The sequence below is a fragment of the Amblyomma americanum genome, chromosome 8 (genome assembly GCF_052857255.1).
Source record: "Amblyomma americanum isolate KBUSLIRL-KWMA chromosome 8, ASM5285725v1, whole genome shotgun sequence".
Taxonomy (NCBI): domain Eukaryota; kingdom Metazoa; phylum Arthropoda; class Arachnida; order Ixodida; family Ixodidae; genus Amblyomma; species Amblyomma americanum.
This window is the reverse complement of record NC_135504.1, coordinates 65,202,355-65,216,344: the sequence shown is the minus strand read 5'-3', so window position 1 is coordinate 65,216,344 and position 13,990 is coordinate 65,202,355. Positions and strand designations below refer to the sequence as shown.

At 48.4% G+C, this 13,990-nt stretch overlaps 1 protein-coding gene across 1 annotated transcript in view; it reads right to left on the bottom strand.

The window, feature by feature from the left end:
* Positions 1-476: 476 nt before the first annotated feature.
* The window catches only part of LOC144101801 (cytochrome P450 3A5-like), a 30,083-nt gene continuing 16,569 nt past the window's right edge, over positions 477-13,990 (bottom strand). The window contains exons 11-14 of the mRNA XM_077635017.1: positions 12,738-12,829; positions 11,774-11,914; positions 8,981-9,143; positions 477-5,742 (exon numbers count right to left, since the gene is read on the bottom strand). Coding sequence (XP_077491143.1) covers positions 5,665-5,742; positions 8,981-9,143; positions 11,774-11,914; positions 12,738-12,829 — 474 coding nt within the window. The 3' untranslated portion in view covers positions 477-5,664. The remainder of the gene's footprint in view (positions 5,743-8,980; positions 9,144-11,773; positions 11,915-12,737; positions 12,830-13,990) is intronic.

Genomic DNA, 13,990 nt, shown 5'->3' with positions numbered 1-13,990 from the left:
AGCAAGACAACTCCGACTCCAAGGGTCCAAAGAAAAAGACGGCAGCAAGAGGAGCCATGCGATACCAAACGTAAAGTTCGCCGCTCGAACCGCGATCAAGAGAGAGATCATGGTGCGGACGTTGCAGTGGGCAACGAAGAATGCGAAGGTGTTGCCGCAACGGACAAAGTTGTTAATGTCGCCGACCTTGCGTGGACTCACACCTCCTTCGAAATCTTGGGCACTGCATGAGTTCCCTGGATTTACCTGAGTGTGCTACGTGTGCTGTGCACTAAATGCTGCAACGAATGAAATTACTGTCGCAAGTGTGTGTGTGTTGTTAGGTTGAATGGGGAGATAAGTATGTTCTCCCCACTCAATCGCGGCTGACACGGTTCAAAGCCGCCCGGACCCCACCCCGTGATCGCGTACGCTACCGAGCGCTCGCCGACCACGGCGGGCCTTGCTCTGGGGGAACAAAGGGACGACACATTGGCTGACACAAACAGGCATTTATTGCTACAGAAACAATAACGCCAGCCAGCAACAAGGTACGCTAATGAATCGAGGTCGTCCGACTCACCAGCAAGGTTCCGAGCGAATGTTCGCCCGCGCTAGGGCAAGGGATGCTCCGAAGGCCGGACGGTATGAATACGGGAGCCTGTCTCCCCGTCGCTTCCTCGCCCCGTCGGCGAAGAGCGGAGCCGCGAGCGACACGTCCGCCCGCGCCGACGATCCCAGCCAAAGCGCCCCATGCCCCCTCTCCCGCGCGCGGGCTTTGGCAGTCTCCCGCGCAGCGATGCTGGCGCCCTCTCTTGTCAGTTAATGTAACTGACAAGGGAATGCGCTCAGTCTCGAGGTGAGACTGCCACTGCACGGTGCCTCGGGGGAAAGCAAACCCAGAAGGCTGCAGGGCAGGTCCCCACATCCCCCCAACCTTAAATAGACCCACGCGCCTAAAAGTACATGCTATGGAGGAGTCTCCTGGTCTTCATGTCCTTGAGGCACGTCTTGCAGCGGAGGTCACGCCGACAGCGTCCACGCAGACTTCCGTCGTATTCCGAAGGTGACGTGAAGGTCGCCGCTGGGACGACTCGTATGGCCCTCGGACTACCGTGTCCGCAGGCCCGCGAATCGAAGGCCGGTGGGAAAACTGCAGGCCAGGATCCTGCAGTAGTCGCCAGGGCAGCAGCAGCCGGAGGTGACTGCTGACTGGTCTCGCCACAGCTGCCCCGGATGGATGCGGCGAACAGGATACAGGCCGCTCCGTCGCAGCAGGTGGCAGCGAGACGATGTGCACCGGTCAGCAAGCCTGGGTGGCTCCACCGGATCTGCAAAATTGCCGGAACGCTCTCGGCGTGCCTTTAACGTAGGTCACGGGAGGGGAAACGGCATCCGCAAGGGCCTCGTGGCACAATGCCTAACTCGCTAGCAAAACGTACCGGCGGCTGTGCAAACACAAAGTTCGAGTGAAGAAAGCCCTTTCTTGAGTTGAACGAGACTGCTCAGTTCGTGCGAGGTTACAAAAAAAACGGGCGGGCAGCAAAGTGCGCCCCTCTCAACGACACGGTCCGGTGGTCGTGTCTCTTTTAACGTGGTGCAGGCAGCTGCGAAAAGCCTCAGGCCTAACTACCAATCCGACAACGACCGTGACCACAACAAAGACCCGAAGCGGGTTATGTGCGCGCAGCCGCGAGGAGACGTCAGCTTTGTGGGGTGGCCCTACCCCGCTCACTGCACAAAGCAGCTTCTGAGCGGTCGGCGCCCACCGTATCGGACGGTGTCGGAGCGCCCGGTGCCGAGCGGCAATACCAGCGAGCTCGTAGCGGCACCCGTGGCCCCAGGCCACCGGCTCCCGGAGTCGAAAAAGAGACAGAAGAGAGAATATATATAGAAACTCTGACCACCCACGTGGCTTCCGTACTCACTCGCTTCGGGCTTGGCGACTCCGCGGGCGCTAGGCCTCGCGCTCCCTCGATGCGGACCAAGTGATTCTCATGAAGAAACTCCAGGGAAATCTTAATTAAAAATGTGCTGAGCGTGTCGAAAAGTTCAAACATGCTGCAGCGCAATACACCTCGCACTCAAGAAAGCATGCCGCAGGTCCTAGCGATCAAAATTCACTCTAGGCCTAGCACTTGTCAAGTCCGGACAAAGAACGTTCCTCGAACCGAACCGACAGTCGTCCATTGTTCCAAGAGCAGGCCCCACGTTGGGCGCCAGATGTGGGGTTGAATGGGGAGATAAGTATGTTCTCCCCACTCTATCGCGGCTGACACGGTTCAAAGCCGCCAGGACCCCACCCCGTGATCGCGTACGCTACCGAGCGCTCGCCGACCACGGCGGGCCTTGCTCTGGGGGAACAAAGGGACGACACATTGGCTGACACAAACAGGCATTTATTGCTACAGATACAATAACGCCAGCTAGCAACAAGGTGCGCTAATGAATCGAGGTCGTCCGACTCACCAGCAAGGTTCCGAGCGAATGTTCGCCCGCGCTAGGGCAAGGGATGCTCCGAAGGCCGGACGGGACGAGTACGGGAGCCTGTCTCCCCGTCTCTTCCTCGCCCCGCCGGCGAAGAGCGGAGCCGCGAGCGACACGTCCGCCCGCGCCGACGATCCCAGCCGAAGCGCCCCATGCCCCCTCTCCCGCGCGCGGGCTTTGGCAGTCTCCCGCGCAGCGATGCTGGCGCCCTCTCTTGCCAGTTAATGTAACTGACAAGGGAATGCGCCCAGCCTCGAGGTGAGACTGCCGCTGCACGGTGCCTTGCGGGAAAGCAAACCCAGAAGGCTGCAGGGCAGGTCCCCACAGTGTGTGTGTGTGTGTGTGTGTGTGTGTGTGTGTGTGTGTGTGTGTGTGTGTGTGTGTGTGTGTGTGTGTGTGTGTGTGTGTGTGTGTGTGTGTGTGTGTGTGTGTGTGTGTGTGTGTGTGTGTGTGTGTGTGTGTGTGTGTGTGCATGCGCCCACGTTGATTGTGAGAAGGATCCGAAAGTTTTCGATTAGGCTCTTGTAATACATAGCATTTATGTCTCTGAAATGTTTTGATTCCAACTTAAAAAATTACATTGTCATTTTCCAGGGCAACCTTGCTTTCGTTGCAAATATCTACGTAAGTACATCTACTGTGTATGCATACGTCCAGTATAACACTCAGCGGGCGCATATTTTTGCAAGTTTGGCATATTTTTGGAGTGGATTCCAAGAGAAGGCAAGTGTAGCTGGGGGCAGCAGAAGGTTAGGTGGGCGGATCAGATTAAGAAGTTTGCAGGCATAGGGTGGGCGCAGCGGGCGAACGACAGGGTTAATTGGAGAGACATGGGAGAGGCCTTTGCACTGCGGTGGGCATAGTCAAGTTTGTGATGATGATGAAGACCGTTTTACCATGGCACATTTTCGCTTCTCGTCAGCTTCCATTTTGGGAAATACTTCGCCGGCGTCATTATGGGTACAATTTAGTTTGACACGAGCAGAAGGTTTTAATTTATTCTAAGTTCGTGTTCCTTGAGCTTTCTGGGCATTTCTCCTGCGAGAGATGTGTTACCATGGTAAGGATATTGGTCAGAAAGCTCAAGGCGCCCAAAAGCGTTGATCCTGTTCAAGCAGGCACGTCTGGGACCAGAATTTCTGGGGTTCCCTACATTCATTCCATATCCCACGATTTGAAAAAAAGGTGGGAGCACAAGCTGGCGTCGCAGTTTTATTGTCCACTCCGAACTGTCTTGGAATGATGTTTGCAAAGTTGAGCGCATGACGTAAAAAAAGAAAACAGATTTGTGTTGAGAAACTCGGCCAGAAGCATGTTAGCTCCGTAAAGAAAGCAATTTATTCAGCTCCGCTGACATGTGGCACAATACACGTTGGAAAAAAACAGGCAAATGTTTAAATGACAGGTGGTATGAGCATTGTTATAAAAATGAAATTCAACTTTGGGGGCAACGTAAGTACCCACTGTGGGACACATAAATGTGCACCAGACTAAAGACTTCCGTTCTGGAATGGGCTGAAAATCAGTTAACGAGATAAATATTACAGGCCTTGGAACAAAGAAACGTGGTGAATTATGTATCATCGATCCCAAAATGTCTCTATTGGTGACGGAGCTAGCGTACTTTGAGTACAAATTTCGGCAAGTTGTTTCGATTCTATAATTCTACAGCGCGAAAGACGGAGAGAAAAAGGGAAACTGGGTGAGACAAACACGGTGCTGTAGGTTCAGTGCGTAAGTGCGCTGTATGGCGAGCTTTTTGTCTGGCGTGCAAGTCGGCACATATTTTATGTATGTTTATTGCTTGCAAGCATTATGCGCAGCACGAAATAACCGGCCACTTGTTAGTGCGCCTTGTGTGTGTCGTGCGGTGTTCGCTGCCTGTCGTTTACATTTGGCATATTGTTCGCAGTGATCTCAGACTGCTCAAGATTTCAAAGCAGCAGCCAAAGATTGCGCAATCGATTCGTCTCAGCGTGTAAAAATGGTTCTGAGAGTGCCGTTACAAGAAGCAGCAGTTCAGGAGCGTGGCACACATTTCTACATATCGATAGCTCCGCGGAACGCGAGTTAGATATAAGCGAAGAATTGTGCCATACTTTTGCATGAGATCTTCAAGGAGATGTTCTGACTGCCCCATATAAGACTAATTAAATATATCTAGGTTCGATATATCCGGCCTCGACTGTATTCATTTCGCTGTAAATTTTCAGCACCGGCCTATACACGCCGGGTTACGTTTTCGTAACGGCAATGGTGTAACAATGTTTAGATTAGCTTCAAGTTATCTCGTTAACCAGGCCAAAATATGTGGCAAGCTTAGCTTTTATATTGCCTGCGTAGAATTAACATTTTATAGGGTTACTGACCAAGCCTACTGGAGTCGCAGATACTGGGAGGTCTACGTGAGCGGACACTCACATTGGCTAATTTTACGTTTTTACAAATACAGCCGTATTAAATGGAATCATGGAATATAAGCTGCTATTTCGCACACCGTATGTCCAACACTACGGTAAGGGCGAAAAAATGTATGAACTACTTTAGTCGAAGCAGCTGAGAAGAAGAAGGCATAATTACTGAGTGGACCTAAGTCGACTTCAAGTTTGTCTTTTTTCATTGGGCAGTTACACGCGCTCTAAAGTCCGTGTGCGGAAGCTCAGTTGGAGACTTCAAATCGAAACCTTTTGATTTTGAAACTCCCCACTATCTTAATCGTTCTCTTCATCGGTGTAAAGGCGAACAATACGATGCAGTAAATTGTCAATCAGTAAGTCAGACCTCAGAGCCTGGAGGGACCCAGATTTTTTCAGAGCCACGAGTAGCGTGTTGTTCTCTATACCTAAAGGCCGACAGTATGGCTAGTTATGCGCAATGTAATATTGCGGCAAAACCGCTAAAGTCCACGGGCTGAGTAAATTCAGGGCAACACTGAGCGCTTTGTTCTTCCTTTCATGTGCCAGTTGTCTTTTCGCTGTAGCAATGCTATGGAGTTCTTCGCACCTTTAGAAAGATGTTTCTACTAAGGCTCCACTTTTAACTTTTTCGCGCATAATTCCTGAAATTTGAAAGGAAAGCTGCCAATCAGCTGATGAGTGATAAGTGACGTCCGTCCTAACGATAAGTACTTTCAACTGGCTCCAACTCAGGTCGCTTGTACAAGTGGTCCCATTTTCTCGCGATCAGTATGTGGACTGGTCAGAGCCGGTGGAACATGATGTACGGACCGTCGCCTGGTGACGAGACCATGGCATAGTAGCTCATGATCATGCGGTCCTGAAAAAGGAGAAAAACGTGAACGAGAAAATGTTGCTTCATCATCGAAGACTCACTCCCATAGTGCGTGTATCATGCAACAGAGCAGTAATCTTGCCTTCATTGCTAATATCTGTAATGCTACTGTACGCATTGCTTTATAGTTTTAGAGCGAGAGCTCTAATCCTCCTCCTCCTCCGATTTCGATGTGGATGAGACAGTAACCTTTAATGCCTCACAAGGTCAAACAGAACTTAACTGCGTGGTTGTACGACCCAGTCTATGGTAGTATGACCACGTGATCGTTTGACTATGACCATTAGGCACCTGCCCTTGACCACTGACCTTGACCTTTGATTTGAAACATTGCGTACCACATCGACAATGACCTTCAACACCTCACAAATTCAAACGGAACTTAACTGCGCGGGGGTATAGCTCAAGCTATGGTAGTATGACCACGTTATCACATGACTATGACCATTGGATACCTGACCTTGACCTTTAACCTTGATATTGACATTTCATTTGAGACAGTGGAGAGCATTCTTAATAGGTCTTTTCTCTCGTATAACTGGGTTCAAATGACGCTAAACCCCAGCCATTTCTTGTCAAGTACAGTTTACGCGTATTTAATTTCATGATTTTTTTTTGTGCGATAGCAGTAAGCGCGGTAGTTTGGAAAAACAATTGGCGGTGGTTTAGCTTTCCTTAAACCTGGAGTGACGCGACAGCTACAGCTGGCCGGGTGGAACTTGGTCACTTGACCAACCAGGTGACGAACCACGTGATCAGCCACGGCGCAACGCCACCGGCAGCTGCTCCGCACGACGTGACCAACCACGTGACAGTGTGGCAGCGCTGCCACGCTGAAGGCTCGAAATGCTATCGCTACAAAATAGCGGCGTTATCTGCGTGAAGCCTCGGTCAGTGAAGCCTCCACGCTTCAGAAGCTCGTCCCACGAATCGCCACCCCAGAGCCAGGCGGGTGCCCGCACACCCCTCGACACTCACCATTAACCTCCAAAACCCACCCTCAACCGTTTACACAAACAAAAACCGCTATCCACTACCAACCTAGCCAACTTTACCTTCTAGGGCGCCACCCACAACCAATCCTCCTATCTCCGCACTCTGCAAGGCATCCTCCCCCCACTAAAAGCACCACCCGCTATCCATGTCTTACCGAAACCAACCGCCACCATCGTCCAGTACAGCCACCCTCCTCTGCCCATAATCACCCTCCTGAAAAATTCTGTCGTGAGCGGGAAAATCATTCATAGAGTAAAATCATTCATAAGAGTAAAGTGATCAAAGAAATCATAGAAGATAAATTGAAATGCTATCACGGCTTTCTCGCATCAGCTTCAATTATCGTCCTGCCACTTTTTTTTCATCAAATGATTGTACGAGTTGCTCTCCTAATAGACATTGCTTTTTTCTGCAAGGGACCGCGCAAGAGGTCATCATTACTTTTATTTTATTTATTTAACCCTCAAGGCCGAAGGCATTAAAGGAGTGGTTACAAATTAAAAAATACATGCTATGTTTTTTTTGGACGGCCTCCGAAATATGCATTTCTGTACAATGCCGTTGGGGAATTTAGATATAGGTTTCTAACTTTGAGGAAAGGCCTTTAAAATAAGCAAACACAATACTAACACCTGGCTGACGATTGTGAAACACAGGGCAGAATCTGAAATGTTTGAGTATTTCGCTGAATTTTTAGGGCTGCATCTCGGCTTTTTAATTTCCGGTGGTGATTGCTCATGTTACATGCATGTGGATCAGTTACATGCAGTGGCATCATAAATAAAAGAAGCAGTTGGAAACGAAGGTATGAGAACAGCTAAGGCCGAAACTAGTATGCTTTCAGTGATTTCGTTCTTCAACTACATTATGTTTACTGTCGAACAAGGACTATAAAATTTTCTCACAACTTGGCGGCTGTTGCAAGCACGTTGTGTTTTCTTTTTTTACTTTTATCTTTAGTGTGCTAGTAAAGTGAAAAAAAACTATTGGGTAAAATTAAAACACATTCCTTCTCTGACATTCCGCAAGATTACAGCAGTGCTGCTGTGATGAGAATAAAGCTGCAAAGGCGTCTGTTGACACTTCAATCGCCACTGACCGCAGAAGAAAGCGCGTCATGTGGTTTTTTTTTTAGCCTGTGTGTTTCAGTATTGAAACTGTAGACATGCCCAACAATTCTGGACAAAAACATGTTTGAGCGCGAAACCGTTTATGAACGCAATTTTTTCAAACAATGTTAGATGTCACTATAACAATCTATAAATATCCGTGGATCACCGGCCGGCAGTCATGAATTTTTTTTTCTATTAACGTTTTTGCTATTGTGAAAAGCGTTGCCCATTGGTTTACTGTGGCAGTTTTTACTGTTCGATGCAATCGACGGAAACGCTGTAAAAGAAATATTTTGCTAGATATTAGATGACTGGACTATTACCTTCAATATTTCCATGACAGTTCCTTACAATTTTCCAAATCTCAAAATTTTTGCCCGAGAATGCTGCACTTGATAGGTGCGTACACTTGCTGTCGGCTACCTGAAAGCCTGTTTGCGTAACCTGACCTAAGCGTCTTGTACAGTAGCTGTGGTCATATAATTAGGGGAAACCCCAAGGTCGAGTAGATTTGTAATAAGAATTCATTGGCATCCACCCAAGCGCAGCCATACGGCTCCAAAGGAAAGCTACACAGCTTTCTCAGAAACTTCGAAGTTAAAGAAAAATTCGTCCTTGTCCGGGGTTCGAACCCGAGACAACCTCTACACCGGAGCAGTCGCTCTACCAACTGAGCTAACCGGGACGGCAAGCTTATGGCAGGGCGACAGCGAATTGATCAGTAACTGGAAGTGGGAACAGTGTTGGCGAAACATTTGACCAACACTGTTCCTAGTTCGAGTTATTGATCAATTCGCTCTCGCCCTACCATGAGCTTGCCGTCCCGGTTAGCTCAGTTGGTAGAGCGACTGCTCCGGTGTAGAGGTTGTCTCGGGTTCGAACCCCGGACCAGGACGAATTTTTCTTTAACAGCGATGTTTCCGAGATAGCTGTGTAGCTTTCCTTTGTAGCCGTATGGCTGCGCTTGGCTGCATGCCAATGAACGCTTATTACAGTAGTTGTAACATTCACCTTTTTGTCATAAAACTTTTTTATATCCCCACCTAGCTTGAGGTTATTTTATAACACTTTATAAATCATAAGAAGCAAACGAAGCGCAAGAAGTATATGCCCACCTTCTGAGACTCTCCCAGAGTGAGCTTGAATTTCTCGACCATTCTTGCACCCGTGTAGATGATTTCGAGGAGCGCCAGGCGTTTGCCGATGCAGTTCCTTGGACCATCACCGAAAGGCTGGTAGGCAATAGTCGGCCTAGCCGCTACGTTCTCTGGCAAGAATCTAGAATCATCAGGAAGGAAAGTTCTGTTTAAGAGACTTTGAACGCCTACTTCCTAAAATAAGTATTTTGTGGCTTTAACGATTGCTTTGCCGATTCACCAGTTATCGCAAAATGACGTCAAAGCGGCGCAGGGGAACTGGGAGGAGTGAAATACGTTAAATTTTCAATGTACTCTGTTTGGGGCGCACGAAAAGTTGCAGCCTTATGAAAGCGAAGATATCAAACCTCCATAACCTATGAAAAGTGCAGTGACCTAACGTAATGACAAGCTCAAAAAAAAAATCTCACGAAGAACTTTTTCCTTGCACTGCCCGCTCAGGTGGAAGGAGTTGAACGCCCAAACGAAAGAATAAGACGCCGCTAAATATAGGCGGAAATAATTAGTTAACCCCCATTGCAGGCAACAAAGAGTATTCAAAATAGGAAGCACGAATCGAGTCTTTCTGGACCTCGAGATTTTACAGACATCTTTATGCGTCTGACAGTGGGTGTTTCTACTGTCAAATTTCTTTTTCACGAAACTCGCAGTTACAAAATCTTATGCACTTTGAACTGTGGCCATAAAGACTCCATCTGATGTTTACTGTCATGGGAGACCTCGTGACGTCCTATTCCTCCTTTCCCCTTATCCTGCCACTCCTTCCAAATGTCTCTTAGACAAAATAAGGACTCTTCCCAGCAACACATCTGCAGCTGCGTGTACAGGTTTAGTGGTCTACAGCCCTCTGAAAGATTCTGTTTCATTTTGTAGAGTTCAGAGAGTGCTAGAGAGAGAGAGGGTGCAGATGTCAAGAGCTTCCTATGCTCACTTTCTTGGAAGGTTTTGAGTTGAGCATCAGAGAAAGTACCTCAACCACGTGGTTTGTTGTCCCTCTACCACGAGGGACCACGAATGGGCTTCTACAGCACGAGGGGGATTTAGGGTTGCTTGACGGCGGAACTTATCTCTGATCCGTCAACGCAACTGTTTGGTGCAAGAATTTTTTCCCAGGCATCTCACCCCAGAACAGCGCTGAGCACTAGGCCGGGAGAAATCATGTACCCATTAGAAAACCGGTGGGTACCCGGCGGCACTGGGGATCGAACCCAGCACCTCCCGAATACGCTTACTTGTGAGCGCTGATACGACACATTTTTATACAAAAAGTTTCGCACACCTCAAGAAGGGCTGCCAATATCTCGCTGCCATTCATTTGTCTGTCGACTTGCTTAGGCTACTAGTGGAAGAAAAAATTCGACTGCCCCAGTCCAGCCGCTGTCCCATACCTCCTGGTTTTTTCCTATATCAAGCTCTCTTGTCGACTACTCGTTTACATTTCTAGGAACAGGAGGTTTTGACGCCCCGTCAAGCTTGGAGGTGCTAGTGGCAGCTTTAGCGCTTTTCGGCAGGAGTAGCTCTGTTTTGGAAAACACATGACCGCCCTAATAAGCTAGGGTGCACAAAGCACAGCCTTTTAGTAGTGCTTTGCATGCTTTTTTCCAAACACCGGGTGTCCTAGCCAAAACTAAACAATGATTTAGAAAGGAGGGAGTGTCCTATCAGAAGGAAACCAGCTGAGTGCTGCTGATATTCTCGTGGCCTAGTCAGGAGTAGTTATTTCATTCTGGGAAAGAAATTAATTAGTAATTGTTACTTAACGAAGTTAGCAATACTGGCTTCAGGAATAAAGCTTTTATGCTAAAGTTGTATATACACCTGGAACGGAGTTGGCTGAAATTTTTTGCGCTGAGGTATTACGCAGTTTAATTTGCCGGCCTTAACAGAAAGTTCGCGAATTGCAAAAGCTACCGCGTGACAGCTGCTGGCATACATCTTTCACCCAGTACAAGCAAAAAAAAAATGCGGTGGGGACACCGACTTGGCAAGCCGAATTTGTGACGCTTAAATAGCACCACTGTCACGTAGTACGTTTTTATTTCGAAGGCTTTCTTTTAAGCCCGGTAAAAGAGCCATACAAATGGTGACTTGCTGCCGATCCACAACATGCGCACGAACTCTTTATTCCTGACACAGATACTTAAAAAGTTAGCTAATTATTTTTACCACTCAAGTTTCCAGAGCGGAAAAAAAATTGCTGACTACGGCATGTGCCTCTCACCAATACTTAATTGGTTTGAATCGCTTGGTACACTACTTTACTGAAATCATGTCTACTTCTAGCTGGGACACCCAGTATGCATGTGTCTGTGTTTCCTGTATCATCTCTCCCTCTCTTTTAGCCGTGTTTACAGTACATTACGAAATGCACAGCAAAAAACAGAAGCCCGAGCTGTGCTTATAACATCACAAAACGTGTGTATGTGTATTAATCAAGTAGACATGCACCCGCTCAATCTTTCAGCGAAAGCTTGACGGTCGTCTCTATTTACAGTCTGCTTGTACCACGCGTTCAAGAGGAATGGAGAGAAAGAATAGGAGAAAGTTACAGAGATTATAAGCAGGCGCAGTGCAGGGGAAGGGGATAAAAAGAGTGAAAGAAGAGAATGAAGAAAAGGAAAGTCTTTGGGCTTGTCCTATTCATGGCACGTGACCGTGAACTTAGTTCTCCGTGATTGAAGACCCTTCATTCTATTTGAGCTCAGCTCAGTTGTGCAAATTTATGCATGGATATTTTCTAAACGTATTCACCTGTCGGGGTCAAACTTCTCTGGATCAGGCCAGATTCGAGGATCCATGTGGATCTGGATGGTCGGAGAGAGGAAGTTCGTTCCGGCCTTGTACTTTATGCCGTCGTACTCGAAGTCATTAGCGGCACTCCTCGTTGTGAATCTGTGGGGGCAAGCACGTGAGATGAGAAAAAAATTGGCGGTGGTTTAGCTCTCGTTAAACCTGGAGTGACGCGATAGCTACAGCTGGCCGAGTGGTACTCGGTCACGTGACCAACCACGTGACGAACCACGTGATCAGCCACAGCGCCGCGCCGCCGGCAGCTGCTCCGCATCACATGGCCAACCACGTGACAGCGTTGCGGCGCAGCCACAGGGTGGTAGTGCCGCCACAGGGTGGTGGCGTCGCCACCGCCATCGCGCCGCCAAGCTGAAGGCTCGGAATGCTACCGTAATGTAGCTACCGCTACAAAAAAAATGTGGGTGTGGCTCAACTCACCTGAGCCACAATATACAGAGCGAAAGCTGTTAAGCATGGTTAGACATGGTTGAGCTTTGGGTTATCTATATTTTTTCAGGACTTAAGGGAGAGCAAATAATGCGATGCATCACGTGCCACAAGTACAAGAGCGAACGTCCAGAGCGGCGGTCGGCGCAATGGCGGATGTGACTGCCAAGCGGAAGGAAGAATCACGTGACACTTCACATGCCACAACTGGCGAGGAGGAGTGGCCAAGGAGCAGCCAGCGCTGCGGCGTATACGTGACTGCCAAGCGCGCAGCTATGGCGTCGACGAAGAAGATCAAGGTAACTGCCTCGCGCGATTTTACACATGCGGCGCGCCTCCCGTCAGAGGTCGTATCCAAGAGACAGATGACCTTCAGGCTCAGCATGGGAGGTGCAGAGCATTTCGCTCTAAAAGAAATTTACCCCCACTGCCCTCCACCACAAGAAAAGAGGAAGTCGTGGCATTAGTTGAAACTCACGTGACAACGGGCGGAAACAAGCGCAGGGTTTCGTCGAGAACTCTGGACAAATACTTGAACCCTTGGGTCACAGCCGCGTAATCCAGTACGCCCTGAAATTTCCAAACGAGAATCAAGTAACTGTGAACAGGAAACGTCACGCGGCTGTTCAGCCTGAAGCGAAAAATGGGCGAGTCGATGAACGTTTAGCATATTTGAACAGCGTGAAGAAATGAGGATTTGCATATGTTTCTTGCTAAGTCCTCATTTTTTAGCGCTGTTCATATATGCTAAATATGCAGTCTGATATCACAGCGACAATGCGCGAGTACTGACTCTGGTTCATATAAAAATATTTCGTGTTAATTTTTGGGGAGGTCGCGTAGAGTAATGCAAGGAAGACTTCACGGTAGAAAAAGGTCTTTTTATGGCGGGTCGAGGCGCTTACGTTGGGATACTCACGTAATTCATGCTACATTTACGCAAGCTAAAAACTCTTTGTCTGACCTAATGCAAAACGCAACATAGAATCCGTTCACTCCAAAGTTTTCGAAAATTTCCGCCAGTATATTATTCATTTCTTGTCGATTGTTTTAAATGGACAGTGATGAGAAATTTAGGTTGGCCTGCATCGGCAGACTACGGCATTCTAACGAGAAAGAAGCTACTGTCACTGAAGACGGAACTTTTATAAGGCAGAAAAGGACAAGAAATGGGAGTAAGCTGCCCTGTAAGAGGAAACTCTGTGCCCCCCAATTCTTGGCCAATACCCCTATGTGGGCATGTGCCTTAGGATGAAACAACAACAACAACAACAAATACAACTACAACAACATCACCACCAGCAACAACGACACTTAAACTCCGCCTTACGAGTATGACGCGACAGCTTTAGTGAATTAATGCCGATATGTCCGGAACTGCTCATTCTCGTCGTTACATTCATATACCCCTGAAAGCCTTCATAGCCCTCCCGGCGCCGTGGTGTAGCGTTTAAGCGATGGCCCAGCGATGGCAGGGGCTGCCATCGTTGGGGCTTGCGTGATCCAGGTTGCCCCTCGTGGGCAACTTCTCGCGATCACTCATTAATTTAGCTGCCACCTGCCACGGTGGTTAGTTTGCTCACCATTCAGTTGTGATGACGCCACAAGTTCACGTGACCTAGGTTGTCCACCTACGTTGCTTTTCGGGAGATTTTTCGCTCACAACGCCGACACCAACGCCGGATTTTGTTAAAATGCAAGAGGTGCAGGCTCAACGCTTTGCGGTTCTGT